At 40.0% G+C, this 15,898-nt stretch overlaps 1 protein-coding gene across 1 annotated transcript in view; it reads left to right on the forward strand.

Moving 5' to 3' along the window:
* Positions 1-10,860, forward strand: part of MMS22L (MMS22 like, DNA repair protein) — a 94,508-nt gene extending 83,648 nt beyond the window's left edge. Inside the window, exons 21-25 of the mRNA XM_064710087.1 lie at positions 1,014-1,225; positions 4,134-4,300; positions 5,699-5,795; positions 6,914-7,081; positions 10,025-10,860. Of these exons, the coding sequence (XP_064566157.1) occupies positions 1,014-1,225; positions 4,134-4,300; positions 5,699-5,795; positions 6,914-7,081; positions 10,025-10,109 (729 nt within the window). The 3' untranslated portion in view covers positions 10,110-10,860. The remainder of the gene's footprint in view (positions 1-1,013; positions 1,226-4,133; positions 4,301-5,698; positions 5,796-6,913; positions 7,082-10,024) is intronic.
* Positions 10,861-15,898: the final 5,038 nt, after the last annotated feature.

Here is a 15,898-nt window from a genome sequence, read left to right on the forward strand (position 1 = left end):
CTGGATTGCAATGCTAATGGAAATTTGAAGTACTGTTGAAATTGCTGTCTAGGGAGCTCTGTGCTTGACCTTGTTTTACACCATTATTCTTGTTGGACAAAACTATTGTGAAAACTGAGTTCTCAAGAGGCTTCTGTTTGTGCTGCTGACTGTGACCCTTGAGATAGGAGATCACTGGACCTTTTTATTTTTTTCTTAGTGATTTGTTCTTCTTGCTCTCAGTAATCAGAGGAGGGGGAAGGAAACAAGATCTTAACTTTCTCTTATGGGAACCCATTCCAGTAAGAATACTCTTTTTTTCAGAGATGGACCATATATATGTTCTAAAACTACAGGTAGAGTTCAGATAAGCACTTTCTGGGCAAGTACTTTCATTATAGATTTTTCTCTGGATCAATATAGCTTATATTGGATAAATCACAGCAGTTTTAGCCTTATCTTAAACAGAGTTTAAAACCTCCTCTAAATCCCTTATAAATGGTGCTTAATTTACCCTAATTTGTTCATACTATGAGCAAATCTTTTCTTGTTGGAGCTCAATTCTAAGTGCTCATTTTTCTGCTGTAGCATTTATACGAAAATTTCACACAGTCCTTCACAAGCAGATGAGGTTTTTATTCTTTCTGTCCTATCTTAAATCTTACCTGATTAACATACTTTGTTAGACCACGTACAGGGTTGAAAACAGAAATGAGAAGCTTTTGGGTGCAGAAGTGCCACAGTTTTATTTTGAATTTGAAGGGGAGCTTGCATGTCCCAAAACTTATCTTCCAATATATTAGTCTAGTGAAAGATCTTTCTCTGCTTTGCAAGTCTTGCCTGCCTCTGTCTTCATTTGCAGATCATCATGTCTGCAGCAAATCAGTGATGCTTATTTGTCAGGCATAGTTACTCTGTGTGCAGCAGTTTACACAGCATGTAGTGAGTGTTTACCATACAGTTGTTAAAGATTTATTCAACTGGATTGCTAAAAATATATTTAATTCATCACTTTCTAAAATTTTCTTCCACAGGGCCTGTCCTTCATATGTTGTCAGTCCCAAACCCAGGGTGCCTATTTAAACCAACTCCTGGGGAGCATTATTCGCCATTATTTTGGACGGTTCCTGCCTTCCTCCCCGGCCGTGCCCGGTGCGGGGCAGCATCCCCTGCTCGCTGCCCTGGGCAGCTCCATCAGCGCCCCCCAGCTGCTCCGCCTCCGCAGGACCACCCTGCAGGTCATCAGGTGAGGAGCGGTGGCCATAAATCATCACTCTCTCAGCTCTCAGATTCACATTTCACAAACAGCTCATGAGCTCAGGCCTCTGCTTTCCTCTCAGCTGATGGTGCGGCTCTTGGAAGAGCCTGGGAGTTGATGGGCAGGGAGCAAAGGAAGAAGAGTGTTTATATATCAGAAGAGTAAAATCAGAAAGATTTGTGAGAGATTAATTAAGGATAAAAGTCCTAGACCACTGTCAGATCTCAAGATCTCAGTCCTGAGGTACTGAGCCACCGAGACCACCCTTGGGGGGCTCGGGAGTCCTGGAATGTTGCCAGAAGTGTCTGGTGGCTGGACTTTGGTCCTACACAGGAGACGACAAGGATGAGGGCTTCACCGGGGTGAATGGTGAAGGGATTAGTTAATTAGAGGGTGAGACACAGGGTTTAGGATTTATGTACAGGGGGGTTTAGAGGAGTAAGATGGAGGAATTGGGGCGTGTCCTGTCCTCCTTCTTCTTCCTCTTCTCCTCCATCTTCTTTGGCCACGGTGGCACCTTTGGATTGGTTATTACTGAGAGTGCACCGAGTTATAAGAATAAATGGTATTGGGGAAAAATGATAAATATTGTACACGTAACAATGGGTATAAAGATACGTGGCTGCCCCGGAGGGCAGACAGTGTGCTCATGGCTGGCTGCTGAGCAGATCTCTGTTCGGCTGAAAGAAAATCTTTTAGATAAACAATTAATAAACATAAAAACCGAAAGAAGAACTGAAGCCTCTTCTCGTCCTTCGATACGCGGGCTGCCCCCAAGGCCACCCGGGCCTTTCCAGGCCCCTCAAACAGCCGAGATAACCGGACAGACCACAACAAAAAATATTGCAGGAGGCCATGTGAAATGCAAATCCTTTTCTAATTATACTCCAAGAGACATCATCACATGTGTGTCTCAAGCTGTATTTAGGGGTACAGTGTTGTAGCGCTTAGAGCTGCCAGAGTTACCTGAGAATTGGGAGCCTTGTTGCTCTCTAAGTGTCAGGGCATGCACAGGTGTGCCAGCTGCCCAGGGGACATGGAAAACTGGGAAGAGGAAGACAGAGAGGCAGGAGACAGTGTTTGTTCACTGCGCTGTCACCACTCGCATGATGTCAACAGCAGCTACAAATCTCTGTTCCTGCTGCTGAGAGCCTGACACTTGGTTTTATGCACTGCAGAGTAGTGAACAATCTGTACTTTTTTTCTGTGTTGGGAAAGGATTTAAACCCCCTCAAATACAGGCCTATATCCATGGTAATTGGGTCTTTATTTGTTGAAGAGTGGGTATACATGTTGATCAGAAAAATAATGTCAGTGCTAATCTTGGGTAAATATGAGAGGCAATCCTGTAAGTAAAGCTTGTATTATCACCTATTAAGGGAGTCAATTAAGATTTCACAATCTTAGTTCTGGCATGTTTTTGGATACCCAAACTTTTCATCTTATTAAAGTTATTTTTGAATGTGTGCATGCATGTGTGAACATGGAGATTAAGAGTGGAAAGTTCTGAAGGTGTAATGGCACTTGGGGATTTTTAAGATGTGAAACATTCCTTAGTGATCTGGGAAGAATGTGTTAGAACTGAGCAGCGCTCTGGTTTGCAAAGTGCTGGGTGGTCATGAGGCAGTCGTGGGGTCTGTACACAAATAGGTGCAGTTTGTTCACCACTTTGCCGCATGAAAGCAATGAATGTATTGCTGCTGCAGAGGGGAAGGGAAACTCCATCAGGATTGTATTACCCAGCTCACAGAGCTGTTGTAGTGGAAGAACACACAAAAAAAAAAACCTGTGGGAAATTCTCAGAGTAATTAATGAGACAGAAGATTTCAGAGTTGCTAATATTAAAGTTAGACAGACCACATGATACAAGAACTGTGGGTGTCACAGCTTTCATTGGCCAAGTCACACCAGTGCTCTGAAGCAGTGCAATGAAGTACCCAAAGCTTTGAAAGTCACATTTCATTTGAAAGTTGTAGCAGCACTCTTTACTGAGCTTTTAATAAGGATGCTGGTTTTTATCTGATGTATTGTTCAGCCAACATATGTGCCTTGTTTGAGTGGGTAACAGTACCTAATATTAAATATCTTAGAATGGTTTTTTGAAGGTTCTGGGAGTGCTCTTGCTGACTGATGAATAAATGCTGTGTTCTCTTTCACCTGCAAAACTTATTGTCTTCAGATTCCATTAATTTGTGGTGCCAAACCAACAGTAGTTCATATTCTTGTATTCTTTCGTGGAAAATGAACAAATCAATGTGTTAAAATTGGAACACTCCATGTGTGTGATGTTAAAATTTGCTCTTGTTGCAGATTGACAGGTCACCTTTTATCCTTGTGCCAGATTTTATATTGGAGATGTTTGTGTTAATTCTGACAGAACAAAATCAGTCACTGGCTGTCCTGTTACAACATACTGTTTATAAAAATCAAATAACAGTACCAGTGTAACAGCAGAGCTGTTACCACAAGTATGATTGTGAGTTTGCAAAAGCACATAAAGCTAAATAATGTAATTAAATAACAGCTGTATTATGCATGTTGATTTAGGATTTTAGAATCTTGATTCCTTCATGAATTCAATTATATTATGAAGCTACCTTTGTATTTAGCTTTTAATAGTCACACTTGGGTTTTAAACTGTAATTATGATGGCTCTTATTTCTCACTCCTCTCGGAAGAGAAGAATCAGAAGATATCACTGTCCTTTGACAAACTGGGAGTCATTGCTACGACTAAGATAAATAGAAGCCATTATTTAAGCCTAGATAAAGATAGAAATCTATGTAATAGGCCTCCTGCTGAAATATCATAGTTATTTTAAGGTATATGGTGCTTGCATTACATGGAAAAAAACCCCAAATCATAGACTTTGTTCTGGCTTGCTTTGTCTTCCCAGGGAAAACTACCTGCAGTTCAGAGGCCATGCTCCACCTCCTCGCTTGGCCTCTGTTCTTGCTTTCATTCTTGAAGTACTTCAGAGAACCCAGAGCACTGAACTGTGTGACACAGACTTGGTTCTCCCAGCTGTGTTGAAGTGCTTGGTGCTGGTTAATGAGCTGCAAGGTGAGCTGTTTGTTTGCTTTAAGTACATCTCTCCACGCCTGCAAGATTTCTGCACTGCTGAGCATCTTTCATCCGGTATTTAAGACTCTCAGATGAGGTGAATAAAACAATCTGGCCAGATAAACTGGATGAAGCTTTTTTTCATTAACTGGTCTGGGGCTTCTGCCTCTCAGGCAGAGAAATCCTGCCTCATTTAACTCTCTAATGAACTAATCAGCCTCTCAGGAATCTGAAGGCATTTCCTTTTTTCCATATCCTTCCCATATAATCTCCTCCATTAGCAATTGTGGAGCTTTTCTTCCACCTAAAGTTTTGAGACCAAGTAAGGACTAGAGTTATGTTCTCCCCATAGAGACATTATAAATGGATTAAAAGTAGCATGTTGCTCTCTGAAGGTATCTTTGAGTCTTCTTTCTTCTTTTAGCATGCTTTGTTTTGTAGCAAGAACATCTTTATTTTTAGGTACTTACAGAATGAAGCACTCTTTTCACCCCACCATTGTATAATGAATGTACCTGAGCTCAAAATTTCCATTTCTTGCTGCTAGAGAGGCGTTAAGCAAAATTTGGATTCACCTCTGACTTCTCCTGGGAATTTTCTCTGATAAAGTACTGTTTGATTCTGGTCTGTAATAGTTTCAGGGACAAGATGTGCTTAGGAAATTGACTCAGCCATCACCAATTTTCCTCCCCCTTTTGCCATCACAGCCATATCTGCTAAAAACTGAGCACTCACCTTGCAATGAGCTGGAAGTCCTGGGCTGCTGTAGCCACCAGCTCCCTGCCTGCCTGGACAGGGCTCTGCCACTGCCTTCCAGAAAAGTCCTTGCAGCCCAGTTCCACCTTTATAAAGGAAGAGCTGCATCTTGCAACTTGGGTATTTATTTGGAAATAATTATTGAGAAAATAGTGGGAGAGGTTGTTGGGTTTTTTAGGGTTTTTTTCCCTTAAAAAAAGAGCTAGGGTGCATTTCAGAACAATCTGCACCACTGAAATTACAGAGTAGATCCACACAGCTTTAAGCAGAATATAATGCTGTGACTACCTTTCTTTTGAATCAAATAGGAGTGTTTAAAGAATATAAACAGAACTTAGATTTAAATAAAACCTCTATTTCCTCTAAATGTGTATCTCTTGGCTTTAACCTAAAAAACCATAGTGTATTTAAAAATCTGTTTAAAGGATAATGGTGGTGAAAATAAGACTTTTGCATAAACCCATGACTCACTCTGTTCTTTATAGCCAATCTAACTAAGTGCTCTCACAGTCATTTCACTTGCATCAAAGAAATATTAAACCTTTTTTTTTTCTCATTTAAAATGTTTTGTCTTCATGAAAGACATTCTCCAGATGGCCAGTTCAAGAGCTCTGTGTGAATCCTGTGATTTTTCTTTTGCAGTTAAAAAAATATCTACAGACATTGTACAGTACATGGTAGAAGGCTGCCAAGCAGGGTCAGGAGGAGAACATGCCACCCAGCTGACTTCTGTATTTAGGTAACCAGAAAATATGCCAACTGGCAGCAAAGCTGCTGCAAGCCAATTGACAGCAAACATATTTTCTTAAAATAGCTAATTATCCTAACATGCTGCATTGTTGCTTGTTTATGGTATTTTAGTAATGGTACTTTTGGCACTGGATTTGAGCACAGCTTTGCCAAAAAGCCAGAGCAGAAAAATAGAAGTGAGAGGCATACCTGCTTCCTTATGGATGAGATACTATTTTGATAGGCATATAGTTTTTCCTGCAATGGGAAAAACTCCTCAGGAATGCTGATGGTGCTGTGAAAGATGTGTGTGCCTAATTTGAAGTGCAGCTAATATTCATATAACAAGCTTAGCTTTTTTAATTTGATTTTGTGACAATAATAGATTATTATAATGTGAATTATCCTTATTTCATAGCTCTACAAAATGAATCCTGCGTCTTGCATGGATACAGTGGCAGAGCTGCATGGCCTGGCACTCATAGACATTCTGCAAACCTTAAGCACTGCTGCTGTATTGGGCTAGGTCTAGGTGAAAGCCTTGAGAGAGACTCACTGAAAAAAGAATTGGTGTTTGTGGGAATGCCAGTCTATATCTGATACATCAATTTCATGGGATGTGTCATCCCTAGGGTGCTAATTTTGATTTGAATGTAATCTGTGAGCCTTAAAGTCCTCAGGTCCTCAGGATGGCAAATGGATGTGCTTCCATCTAATGATCTGCCCTATTTAAGATCCAGAGGATCATTATTAGAAATGCCAACATTGTTTCTGCAAATTTGAATCTAAAACTCTTGTTTTGTTAGTCTTTTTATTACAATTATTATTTATTAAATAAGAAATGTATGGTTTAGTTTTGCATTCACACACATTAGGAACAAGGCAGTCCTGGGGAAACAGCAGCAGAATCTGCCAAATTACTTGAAAATAAATGCGTGGAATTTTTAGCATTAGCCTTCAAAACCATCCTTTGTTTAGAGAAAGTATTCCAGGTAGAGTATTCCAGTGTAACAAAATGAAAATTGCTGTGCAGCCAGATTGTTTGTTCTGATTAGACTGTACAGTTGTTGTTGGCATGTTCTCTGCATCTCTTTTGACCCTGCATTAAATGCCCCTCTGTCCCCCCAGGCAGTTCATCCAGGACTACACTGCTGTCTATGATCACCGGGTTCTCAGCATACTGGAGACAGTGGCAGTCTTGGATCAGACTTTAGTTACCAGCCTGATTCCCACAATCACACAGTCTCTGAAGGATTCTGAGCACAAACAAGGCCTTGGAAGAAATGCTGCACAGAGGTTTGGTTTTCATTTAATACTACTTTTGACAATGACTAGTAGAGATTTATTCTGTTGAAAGAAAGCAGTGGTAAGACAGCAGCACAGACACCCAAAAATGAGTTATTTTTAAGTGTTTTCAGCCAGAAATCTCCCTTAACTCAAGCCTCTCATGGTTTAAAGCCATCTATATTTGCTAAATATTTCCAGAGATGTTTTGATACTAGGGTCCACAGACCAGAGTAGAATTTTTGTGAAGCCAGGTTGTCTCTACAATATATGTTACAAAACAGAATTAAGAATTCCTTACCCAAACAATTTTCCTGTTAGTCCCTGTTTTAGAGGACTTTTTGGGTCATATGTGAAATTATACTATAATCAGGTATGGTCTGAGATGCTTGGAAAATAAATACCCCCAACTGAATATCAAGAGCTCTCTCAAAATCTAAACTTAGAAGAGTCGTGGCTGGCTCCAATAGGCACAGCAGGCTCAGGATTCCTCCGTTTGCCCCCCAAGAACTCAGGACAGAAATATTTGACACTTGAATCCATCTGGCATTAGGAGAAAATGGCAGAGGAGGGGAGCAGCTTGGCAGGGATGGTGGTGTCTGGGTGCAGATGCAGCACTGACCTTCCAGGATCTATGCAAGCAGTGCTACAGAGCTCCAGGAAGCTCTGCCTGGTGGGGCACTGTTGTAGTATGTTGTTAAGTTTCTTGTGTTATTCCCCCAATTTATGTATTGTTCTCCCCTATTATGTGTAAAATGGTTTCGTTCCCCCAGTTTTTCCCGCCACTGCTAGCCTGTCAGCTAAGTTGCTATAGTAACCGCTATTCATAGTTGCTGATGTGTAATTGCTCCTCCCCTGGTTTCCCTTATAAGTGAAAGTTGTTTCCTCCCTGGGTCCAGTCAATCACTCCCTTTCTCCTCCCAGCTTTCGAGAACCTTCTCCTCTCTGGAGATGGTGGCTGGCTGGGGTCCCAGGACACCTCCCTTACCTTTTGATTATTGGTCTCCATGGAGTGTCAGTTCTGTGAAGTTCATCCCCTCACCTTTCCCGATTGGTTCCGCCTGTACCCACCCCCCTCCTTTATAATCCTGTTTCACCCCCTATGGAGAAACTTTTTCCCGGTTGGTTTCCCCGCGTTTGGATCCCGCAACACCTTCAATAAACCGATGTTTAACCCCCGGGAAATGGTCAGCTCCGTTCCTCCCCTATACCAGCGGTGTGAGCCAGTCCGCAGCCAGCACAGCCCGAGGCCCTCAGACGCCGAAGGGCGCTGGCCAGGAATTGCAGAGGGGCGTCGGCCTTTCGCCCTCAGCTAGTCGGACTCTAAACTTCGGGCCACATATGCCCCCCCACTGCAGGGCACCTGAGCCAAAAGGGCTCTTCCTGTTAGTGCTGCTCACTGGAAGGCTGCCCGTGACTCTCCTGGGGTCTGGGCAAGGCCCTGGCCCCAGTGCTGGCACGGCTGCACATCCTGGGACTGCGCAAAGGGGAGAATCCACTCATGCCTCACACTGGGGAAGTTTTGAGGTGTGTGTCAGCAGGGCCTGGGCTGTAACAAGTCCAAAAGACAGAATTGTGCAAGAATAACTTATGAGACGCTGAAGGGTACTCACAGGGTATCATCTTCCATTTAATGAAAAATGCATTTAATTAATTTGTAATTATATTATTCACCTTTTACTATCCACTGCCAGCAACTGCATTTGCTTTTATTTAAGAGAATTTGCCCAGGATCAGCCTGAAGTACTGTTTTTTAGGATTTCCACACAACCTGCTTTTCATCCTTTGATAATGTGTTTCATAGCTAAAAGTTTGCTTGTTTTTCTTTTGCTAAATACTGTTAATATGGGAACATTCATGTCATTATCTACAAAGCCTACAGGTTGTTTGAGCTTCCTGAAATACATGCTTGGAGATTACTGAAGAGCTCCATTTCCTTTATCCTCATCACTTAAACCATATATATTAGCTAATCTGTTGTCAATGTTTTCTATTAGTAATTTGTATTTAGAATGTGCTGCATTACCCAGCAGCCTGAGGTGTTCCATGAGCATTTTATTGTAAGAACACTAAGTTTCTCTCTTCAAGAACACCTGATTTTCTCTCTTCGGTCCTAGACTCTAAATAACATGATATTAACATATTCAGTGCAATTACTGTAGACAATAAAGTGCAAATCTGTATCTATAAAAGAAGTAAGGTGTTCAGAATTTGCATTAAATGCTTATAGTGGTGATGTCCAGTGTTGTAATTGCAAGGAACTAGTATGAAAACTGCAGTTTTGTTTGCTCAAGTTAATATTTCATGACAAAAATCTATAATTAGAAAAGACCTAAATGTCAGAGGCAGTATTTTAACAATAATTACATTGTTTGGGTTGGAGAGTATTAGAATGAACTTAAGGTGAAAAGTCTCATCAACACATATGCACTCTTCTGGAAAATCCACTTGAGTGACAGTTCCCTTCTGAATTCCAGGTTTATTTTAGCAGTCATTGTCCTTGGTTGAGGTTGGTGTCTGAATCTGGTTCAGTGCTTGGGCTGCACCCAAGTGTGAGGGGCTCCCATCACTGTGCTGTGGTGAGAGTCCCAGGGATTGCTTAGGCAGAAATGAGAGAGCAAACATCATCAAGGCTGAATGCTGATATTCATCCAGGCCTTGGAAACTCCACGTTTTTAAACAAGGAACTTGTATTTCAGAGCAGTTTACTAAACAATTAGGCTTCTAAGGAGCTCCACTACACTTCTAGCTGTAAACAGTGCAGTCCCTATTCTTCCTGATCTGGCCATGCTAAAGAGTCACAGCAAAGAAGCAGCTGAATAGGTGGGGGGACATTAAACTGTTTTAATATCTCAATATCTAAACAATGTGTTTGGGAATTACACACTTGACTCCTAGGATGTGTGAGATTATTAAAGTAACATGTTATATGTTTTGGTTTTTTTCCCCCAACAGAGAAGCGTATAAGAGACTCTTATCTCACCTTGCAGAGGCTGGACAAAATGAGATACAAAAACTGGAAAATGAGACAGCTCAGTAATGTGCTGGTGATTAATCCTTTCTTCTTGGACATTATGACATTGTTGGTACCTAAAACTACAGACTACAACAAGAACTGCAGACTACAACAAGAACTAGACAAGCTCTTTATCTTTACAATGGAAATACATGTATCAATTTTTGTGGTTGTTCCCCATTTTTCCCCAATTTATGTATTAATTGAAAAAAAAAAAACCTTTGGTATTTTATTATTGTCATGCATTTGAAAATTGACTCAATGTCCTGATGAATAGCAATAGAAAGGTTGAAAGCTAATTTATTACAGATTCAGTATCTGTAAGAACAGAGCCTATATATTGTAACATATAAGACAGAATTTCAAAGAATTTCACAACTTAGTCCATTGAATGAGACCTGTCCCTCTTAAATAGTGTACTTTTGAAAATCTTATTCAGTCTGTTCTTAAGAAAATCATAATTTTGTAATTTCTAATTTATTATTTTAGTAGAATGGGAAAAACATGTGCTCTCTAGTACTCAACTTGTTGAATGCAGTGCATTCACCAGGGGTTGTGCCAGTGTGATAAAGCTTGTGTTAAGAGAGAGTATTTTTAATGTGTTTATGTTGCACAGAATGTGTATAGCTGTCTTTAACTTTCACCTGTATTAAAACATTTCAGTATTTCATATTCCATTGTAAAACCTCTCTGTTTTCTTTGTGGGTAATATAAGAAAAGGCAGGTTTAGATTTCATGTTCCCTTCCTTTTCAATGCTATGTTCTTAAAATTGACTTGTGTTTTCCAGGGGTCCCAATGGTCTTTAATTAGTCATGACATTATTAGTTATACACTTATACTAGGTGTGAAAGGTGGGAGGGAAAAAGAAGAGAGGACAGATTTCTAATTGAAATACTCATCATTTGATGATAGGCTAGTAATTATTCTTGTTTGCTAAGAAAGTTGGATCTGTCAAGTATTTTGCTGTGTTATGGGTCTTTGCAGGGTGTATCTAGCTCTGTAACTTTTTCTACATTTTTTTTCTCGAAGTCCTCAGGAAACTTTCATTGATGGCTATGGTATCCACACTTTTCACTTCCCTCAATAATCTGAGGCTTTCTGAAAACTTCTGAAACTACTTACGGGACTTTGGAGTGGGTTTGCCATTAATGGCAACACCAGTGAGCAGGCTCTTACTTTTAAAGTCACTCATATTTTAATTTTACAATGTTAACAGGAAGGAAAAAATTATTTTTATGTCTAATAGCTCCACAAAAATCCCTAAAATCTTGTTCAGAGCAGCTTCCCTTTGGTTGCAGTAATCTTATCAAGTCGAACTAGATAATCTTCTTGCCTAAATCAGCTATCAGTACTTCAGATAATGCAGTAACTAAAAGCCTCTTTAGGGTACTTAATAGTGCAGAACATGGAGGTTCTTTTCATTATGAAAGTAACTTATTGAACTTGCATTGTAGCTTCTCGTAAGCTTATGTACCTGGGAGTTTTATTCATCCCAGAGGGATTCTGCTTCTGAAAAGCTTTTTTGAAAAAAATTAAAAACACCCCTCTCCAAGAGAAATTAATTGAGATGCTTTTGAAATTTGAGTCCTACCACAGTAGATCCCAGAACAGATGTCTGACTGTCGTATTACTTCCTGAAAGTAAAAACTGTGATTTTAAAGGATAGAACACATATTACAATGAAGCACTTAATGATGTGTAGTAGGTTATTAAGGACATATTTAATACTATCTGTAGTGGCTGGAAGTTTCTGAAAAAGCAACAGGACTTTATGTAAATGCATAGCAGCTCCTGGCACATGAGAAACTAATTTTAACAGTTTGGAAAATATCATTCTTCTTTGTGACAAAGTTAAAGCAAACAGAAACAAGGCATTTTGCATCATAGTCATCAACCAGTGCCAGATGGGGGATCTGATGGGTGGGATGGACATTTGCAGATGTCACTGATAGTTCCAATAATATTGATGAGAGGACGACTTGCAGAGTACTAGTTTATGCTGACCTACCAAGCATACACCAAAGAGCAGTCCAAAACCAGTCAGAAGGAATGAAGAAAATTCTGGTTTTAACTAAAATGTAGAAAAAAACCTAAAAGCTAAAAATGTATATATACATCTTATTAGATGCTGTCTGTATAGAGGCTGCTTAAGGCAATAAACATCATTTCATTTAAACCTTTCTATAGCATTTTACACTGAACAGTTTGGTTTAACAAAGGGTAGATTCAGACTAGATATAGGAAAGAATTTTCTTTATTATGAGGATGGTGAAACACTGGGACAGGTTTCTCAGAGGGTTGGTAGACACTCCATCCCTGGAAATATTGAAGGTCAGGTAAGATGAAGTTCTAAGCAACCTCACTCATTTGAAGATTGCTACTCATTGCAGGGGTGTTTTACTCAGAGGCTGGCAAGGGTGTCTCCCATTATTACATTGTTTAAAAATAACACTGCTTGCATGGACAAACATTTCCTGCAGCTGTAAATTCTGCAATGGGTGGTGAAAAGATCCTGAAAATAAAACTGTAGCTAGAGTACCTAATTCAGAGAAATTTCATTATTCAAACCCATCTATATGATGAAAAATTTATGGTATTAAGCTGTTTTGAATGTTGTGATGGTTTAACCCTGGCCCACAGCTGCTCCCCCACCAGTGGGACTGGGGAGAGAATTGAAAGGGTAAAAGGTAGGAAACTCCTTGGCTGAGACAAAGACAGTTTCGTGGGGAAGGCAAAAGCCATTAATAAGAATGCATGAAAATAAAGCAAGGCAAGGAATAAATTCACTGCTTCCCCAGAGCAGGCAGGTGCTCAGCCATCTCCAGGACAGCAGGGCCCCATGGCATGGAACAGTGTAGTACAGAACATGGGAAGATGAACACCATCACTCCAAATGTCTCTTCCTTCTTCTCCCACTTTATGTACTGGGCATGACGTCACTGGGCAGATCTGGAATGTCCCTTTGGTCAGTTGGGGTCACCTGTCCCAGCTGTGTCCCCTCCCAGCCCCCTCCCCAGCCTGGCAGTACGAGAAGCAGAAAGGCCTTGGCTCTGTGTAAGCCCTGCTCAGCAATAACAAAAACGTCTATATGAGGAAAGAGTGAAGAAAATTAACTCCACTCCAGCCAAAACTAGTAGACATCTAATGAATTGCTCATAACTATAGAATCAGTGTTTGTCAGTGAAGTTTTTAAAATAAAAATTAATTTCAGTATGATTTTTCTTGCCCTCAGTCCGTGACCAGTGTCCTTTCATTTGGAAATGCTAATACTGGTGATGGGAGACCTGTCTGAAACTGAGCCATCATGAGCCTTGCAGAATTTTCCACACTTATCTCCTTGGCCAGAGGACTGTTCCAGAATATAAGAGGACACATTTTTGTGATGTGTGTGTGTATATATACTAAGCACCTTTTTTTTTCTGCAATGTATAGAATTGAGATCTAAATAGACAGTATTTAATCTTTGCATTTCCTCTATTCCAGAATTCAGGATACCAATCACCTCTGACCCATTATCACCCCTGTGATATGAAACACATGTCCAGCACATGATGAACAATGGCAGGCAGAGGGAAAACTGGCTTATCTTTCCATCTTTCCTTTAGTAACCTTAAAAAGATAGCATGAAAAAAAATACCTTTTGTTCAGAATTCACATGTGAACCTCCATTAGTCCCACAAAGCTGTCCCTCTTGTTCATAAGAATTCTACATTTGTTATTGAAGAGCAGAAAATCCTATTTTTAATTACTCTTTGCTTTAATTTTCAATGAAAAAAAGGGGGGGAGGGTATGTGTTTTGATAAAAAAGAAGTTCTGAAATAGAAAAATTCACATCTTTTATGCTGGAATAGAGCAACAGACCCATGGAAAAAATAAGGTCCTGGCCTATGGGTTGTAATTGGACAGAAGAGGAGCTGCCAATAGCACAAACTGCTTGGTCATCTAAGGAACTTTGATAACTCTGCACTTAAATGCAATATAGCTCCCTCAGGAAACAAAAAAGAGGCTTTACTGCACTCTGGTTTTTCTTCTTTCAGAAGCTTTTTGAAAATTAGGTATGCAATGGGTATTTCCAGTTTAATCATATTTTAGAATTTTTAACTATTACTTAAAACTCAAATTCAGTGTAATCAGCCCATCTGTTAGCAATGGTTATAAAATTATGTTGAAGATTAAAAATCTGATGCAGTGTCAATATGTCCTAGCATAATTAAGCTTGTTATATGATGAATGACTAGAATATGGCTTTTGTCTACTTGAGCAGCTTTAAAGTGAGAAACCTTTTGTAAGCCTAATGTACAAAGTGCAAAGGTATGTACAGAACATAAACAGCAACAACAAAAAAAAGCAAAATCTCAGATCCTCTGTTCATAGATGTGCTAGCTTTACAGGCCTTTGGAAATGCCAGCAGAGTAATTCCACATTACAACCAAATTCACTGCATTTCCCAGTCCATCAAACACTATCTTGGCTCTACCCTTCTCCTTGCAGAATGTCACCAAAACAGGCATTAAAAATGCAAATTTGCTAAATTCATTATTTGTTTTAGAAAAGCCCAGCATGACCTGCAGAGGCACCAGTGGAAAAATTAGCACAGCATTTGCTTATATGAATTGAGGGTATTGCTAAAAATACTTACTCTGTTCTTCAGCGCTTGAAGCATTGCAACATTAACGTTTTAAGCATTTTAATTCTGGCATTACTGTGAAACTGCTATATATAATCATCTCTATTGGAAAACCATTCTTTATGTAGACACTTTATCCCTTTATAACATGTCCTTGGAAGGGGAAAAAACTCCTCATTTTGCAAAAATAGAACTGCATAAGTCCTTTCTACACAATCCATGTGCTAAACTTCCTGCAGTCTTCTTCCCTTACAAACTCTGTCTGCAGATGAAGTGTTTCAACCTTGCCCTCTTAATTTATTCTACATTTTAATTTTCAATAAACAGATGCCGCCTCTTTTCGCGCCTGTTTCCACATTGTTCCACATTCTGCCTGGGTTGTTTCTGCATGTGTGAATATTCAATTATCTGTTTCTCTGCCATTCTGCAATTGATGTACTAAATGTCTGTACAGGTTTGGGGGAGGGTAACTGGGGAAGGCAAAATTTAGATGAAAAAGAGTTACAGAAGTTTCAGCTCTTCTGAAAGTCAGGAACTTGGCTCAAAAGCTGCTAAACTAAGAAGAAAATCGTAAGCCACAACTAGAATTTAAAGGATTACAAGAACATTACTGTACAGAAGCAGAACTGCTGCACACTGGCTTATCAAATGTGAGTGTTCCTTTAGTCAGCACTTGGGTGTGAAATGCTCAAGAGACACCAAAGTGGCAGAAGAGGCTGTTAGTGCTGCTGCTACTGCTGCTTGTGAAGTATATATTTATATACTTCAATTAAAGCCATATAAAGGATAGAATATTATTCTTTATGGGTGTGGCCTGAAAAAGATCAGAGAATAGCTCTGATCTTTTTTACAGCTCTTCAAGACCTTGTGACCCAAAAGTCTTAGCTGCAGATATAAATAGCCTTAATGTGTAAATCTAAGGAATTCAGGGCACAGAACTGCACTTTTTGCCCAACAGGACAGTCAGTGACTGCTGCATTATTCACTGGTAAGAACACCTCTTTCCCTGAAGCCGTAGTGAGTTCTCACTGGTTGCAACTTGTCCCCTTACCTTGCACACTCCTAGCTGGATAAATGACTTGTGCTGGCATCTGCTCTCCCACTGTGATGATCAGACTCTGGCAACAGAACCAGCAAGCATGGAATAATATTCTTGTTCTGGACAGCTTTAAGGGTGTGTGGAAA

The sequence above is a fragment of the Zonotrichia leucophrys genome, chromosome 3 (assembly GCF_028769735.1).
Source record: "Zonotrichia leucophrys gambelii isolate GWCS_2022_RI chromosome 3, RI_Zleu_2.0, whole genome shotgun sequence".
NCBI lineage: Eukaryota > Metazoa > Chordata > Aves > Passeriformes > Passerellidae > Zonotrichia > Zonotrichia leucophrys.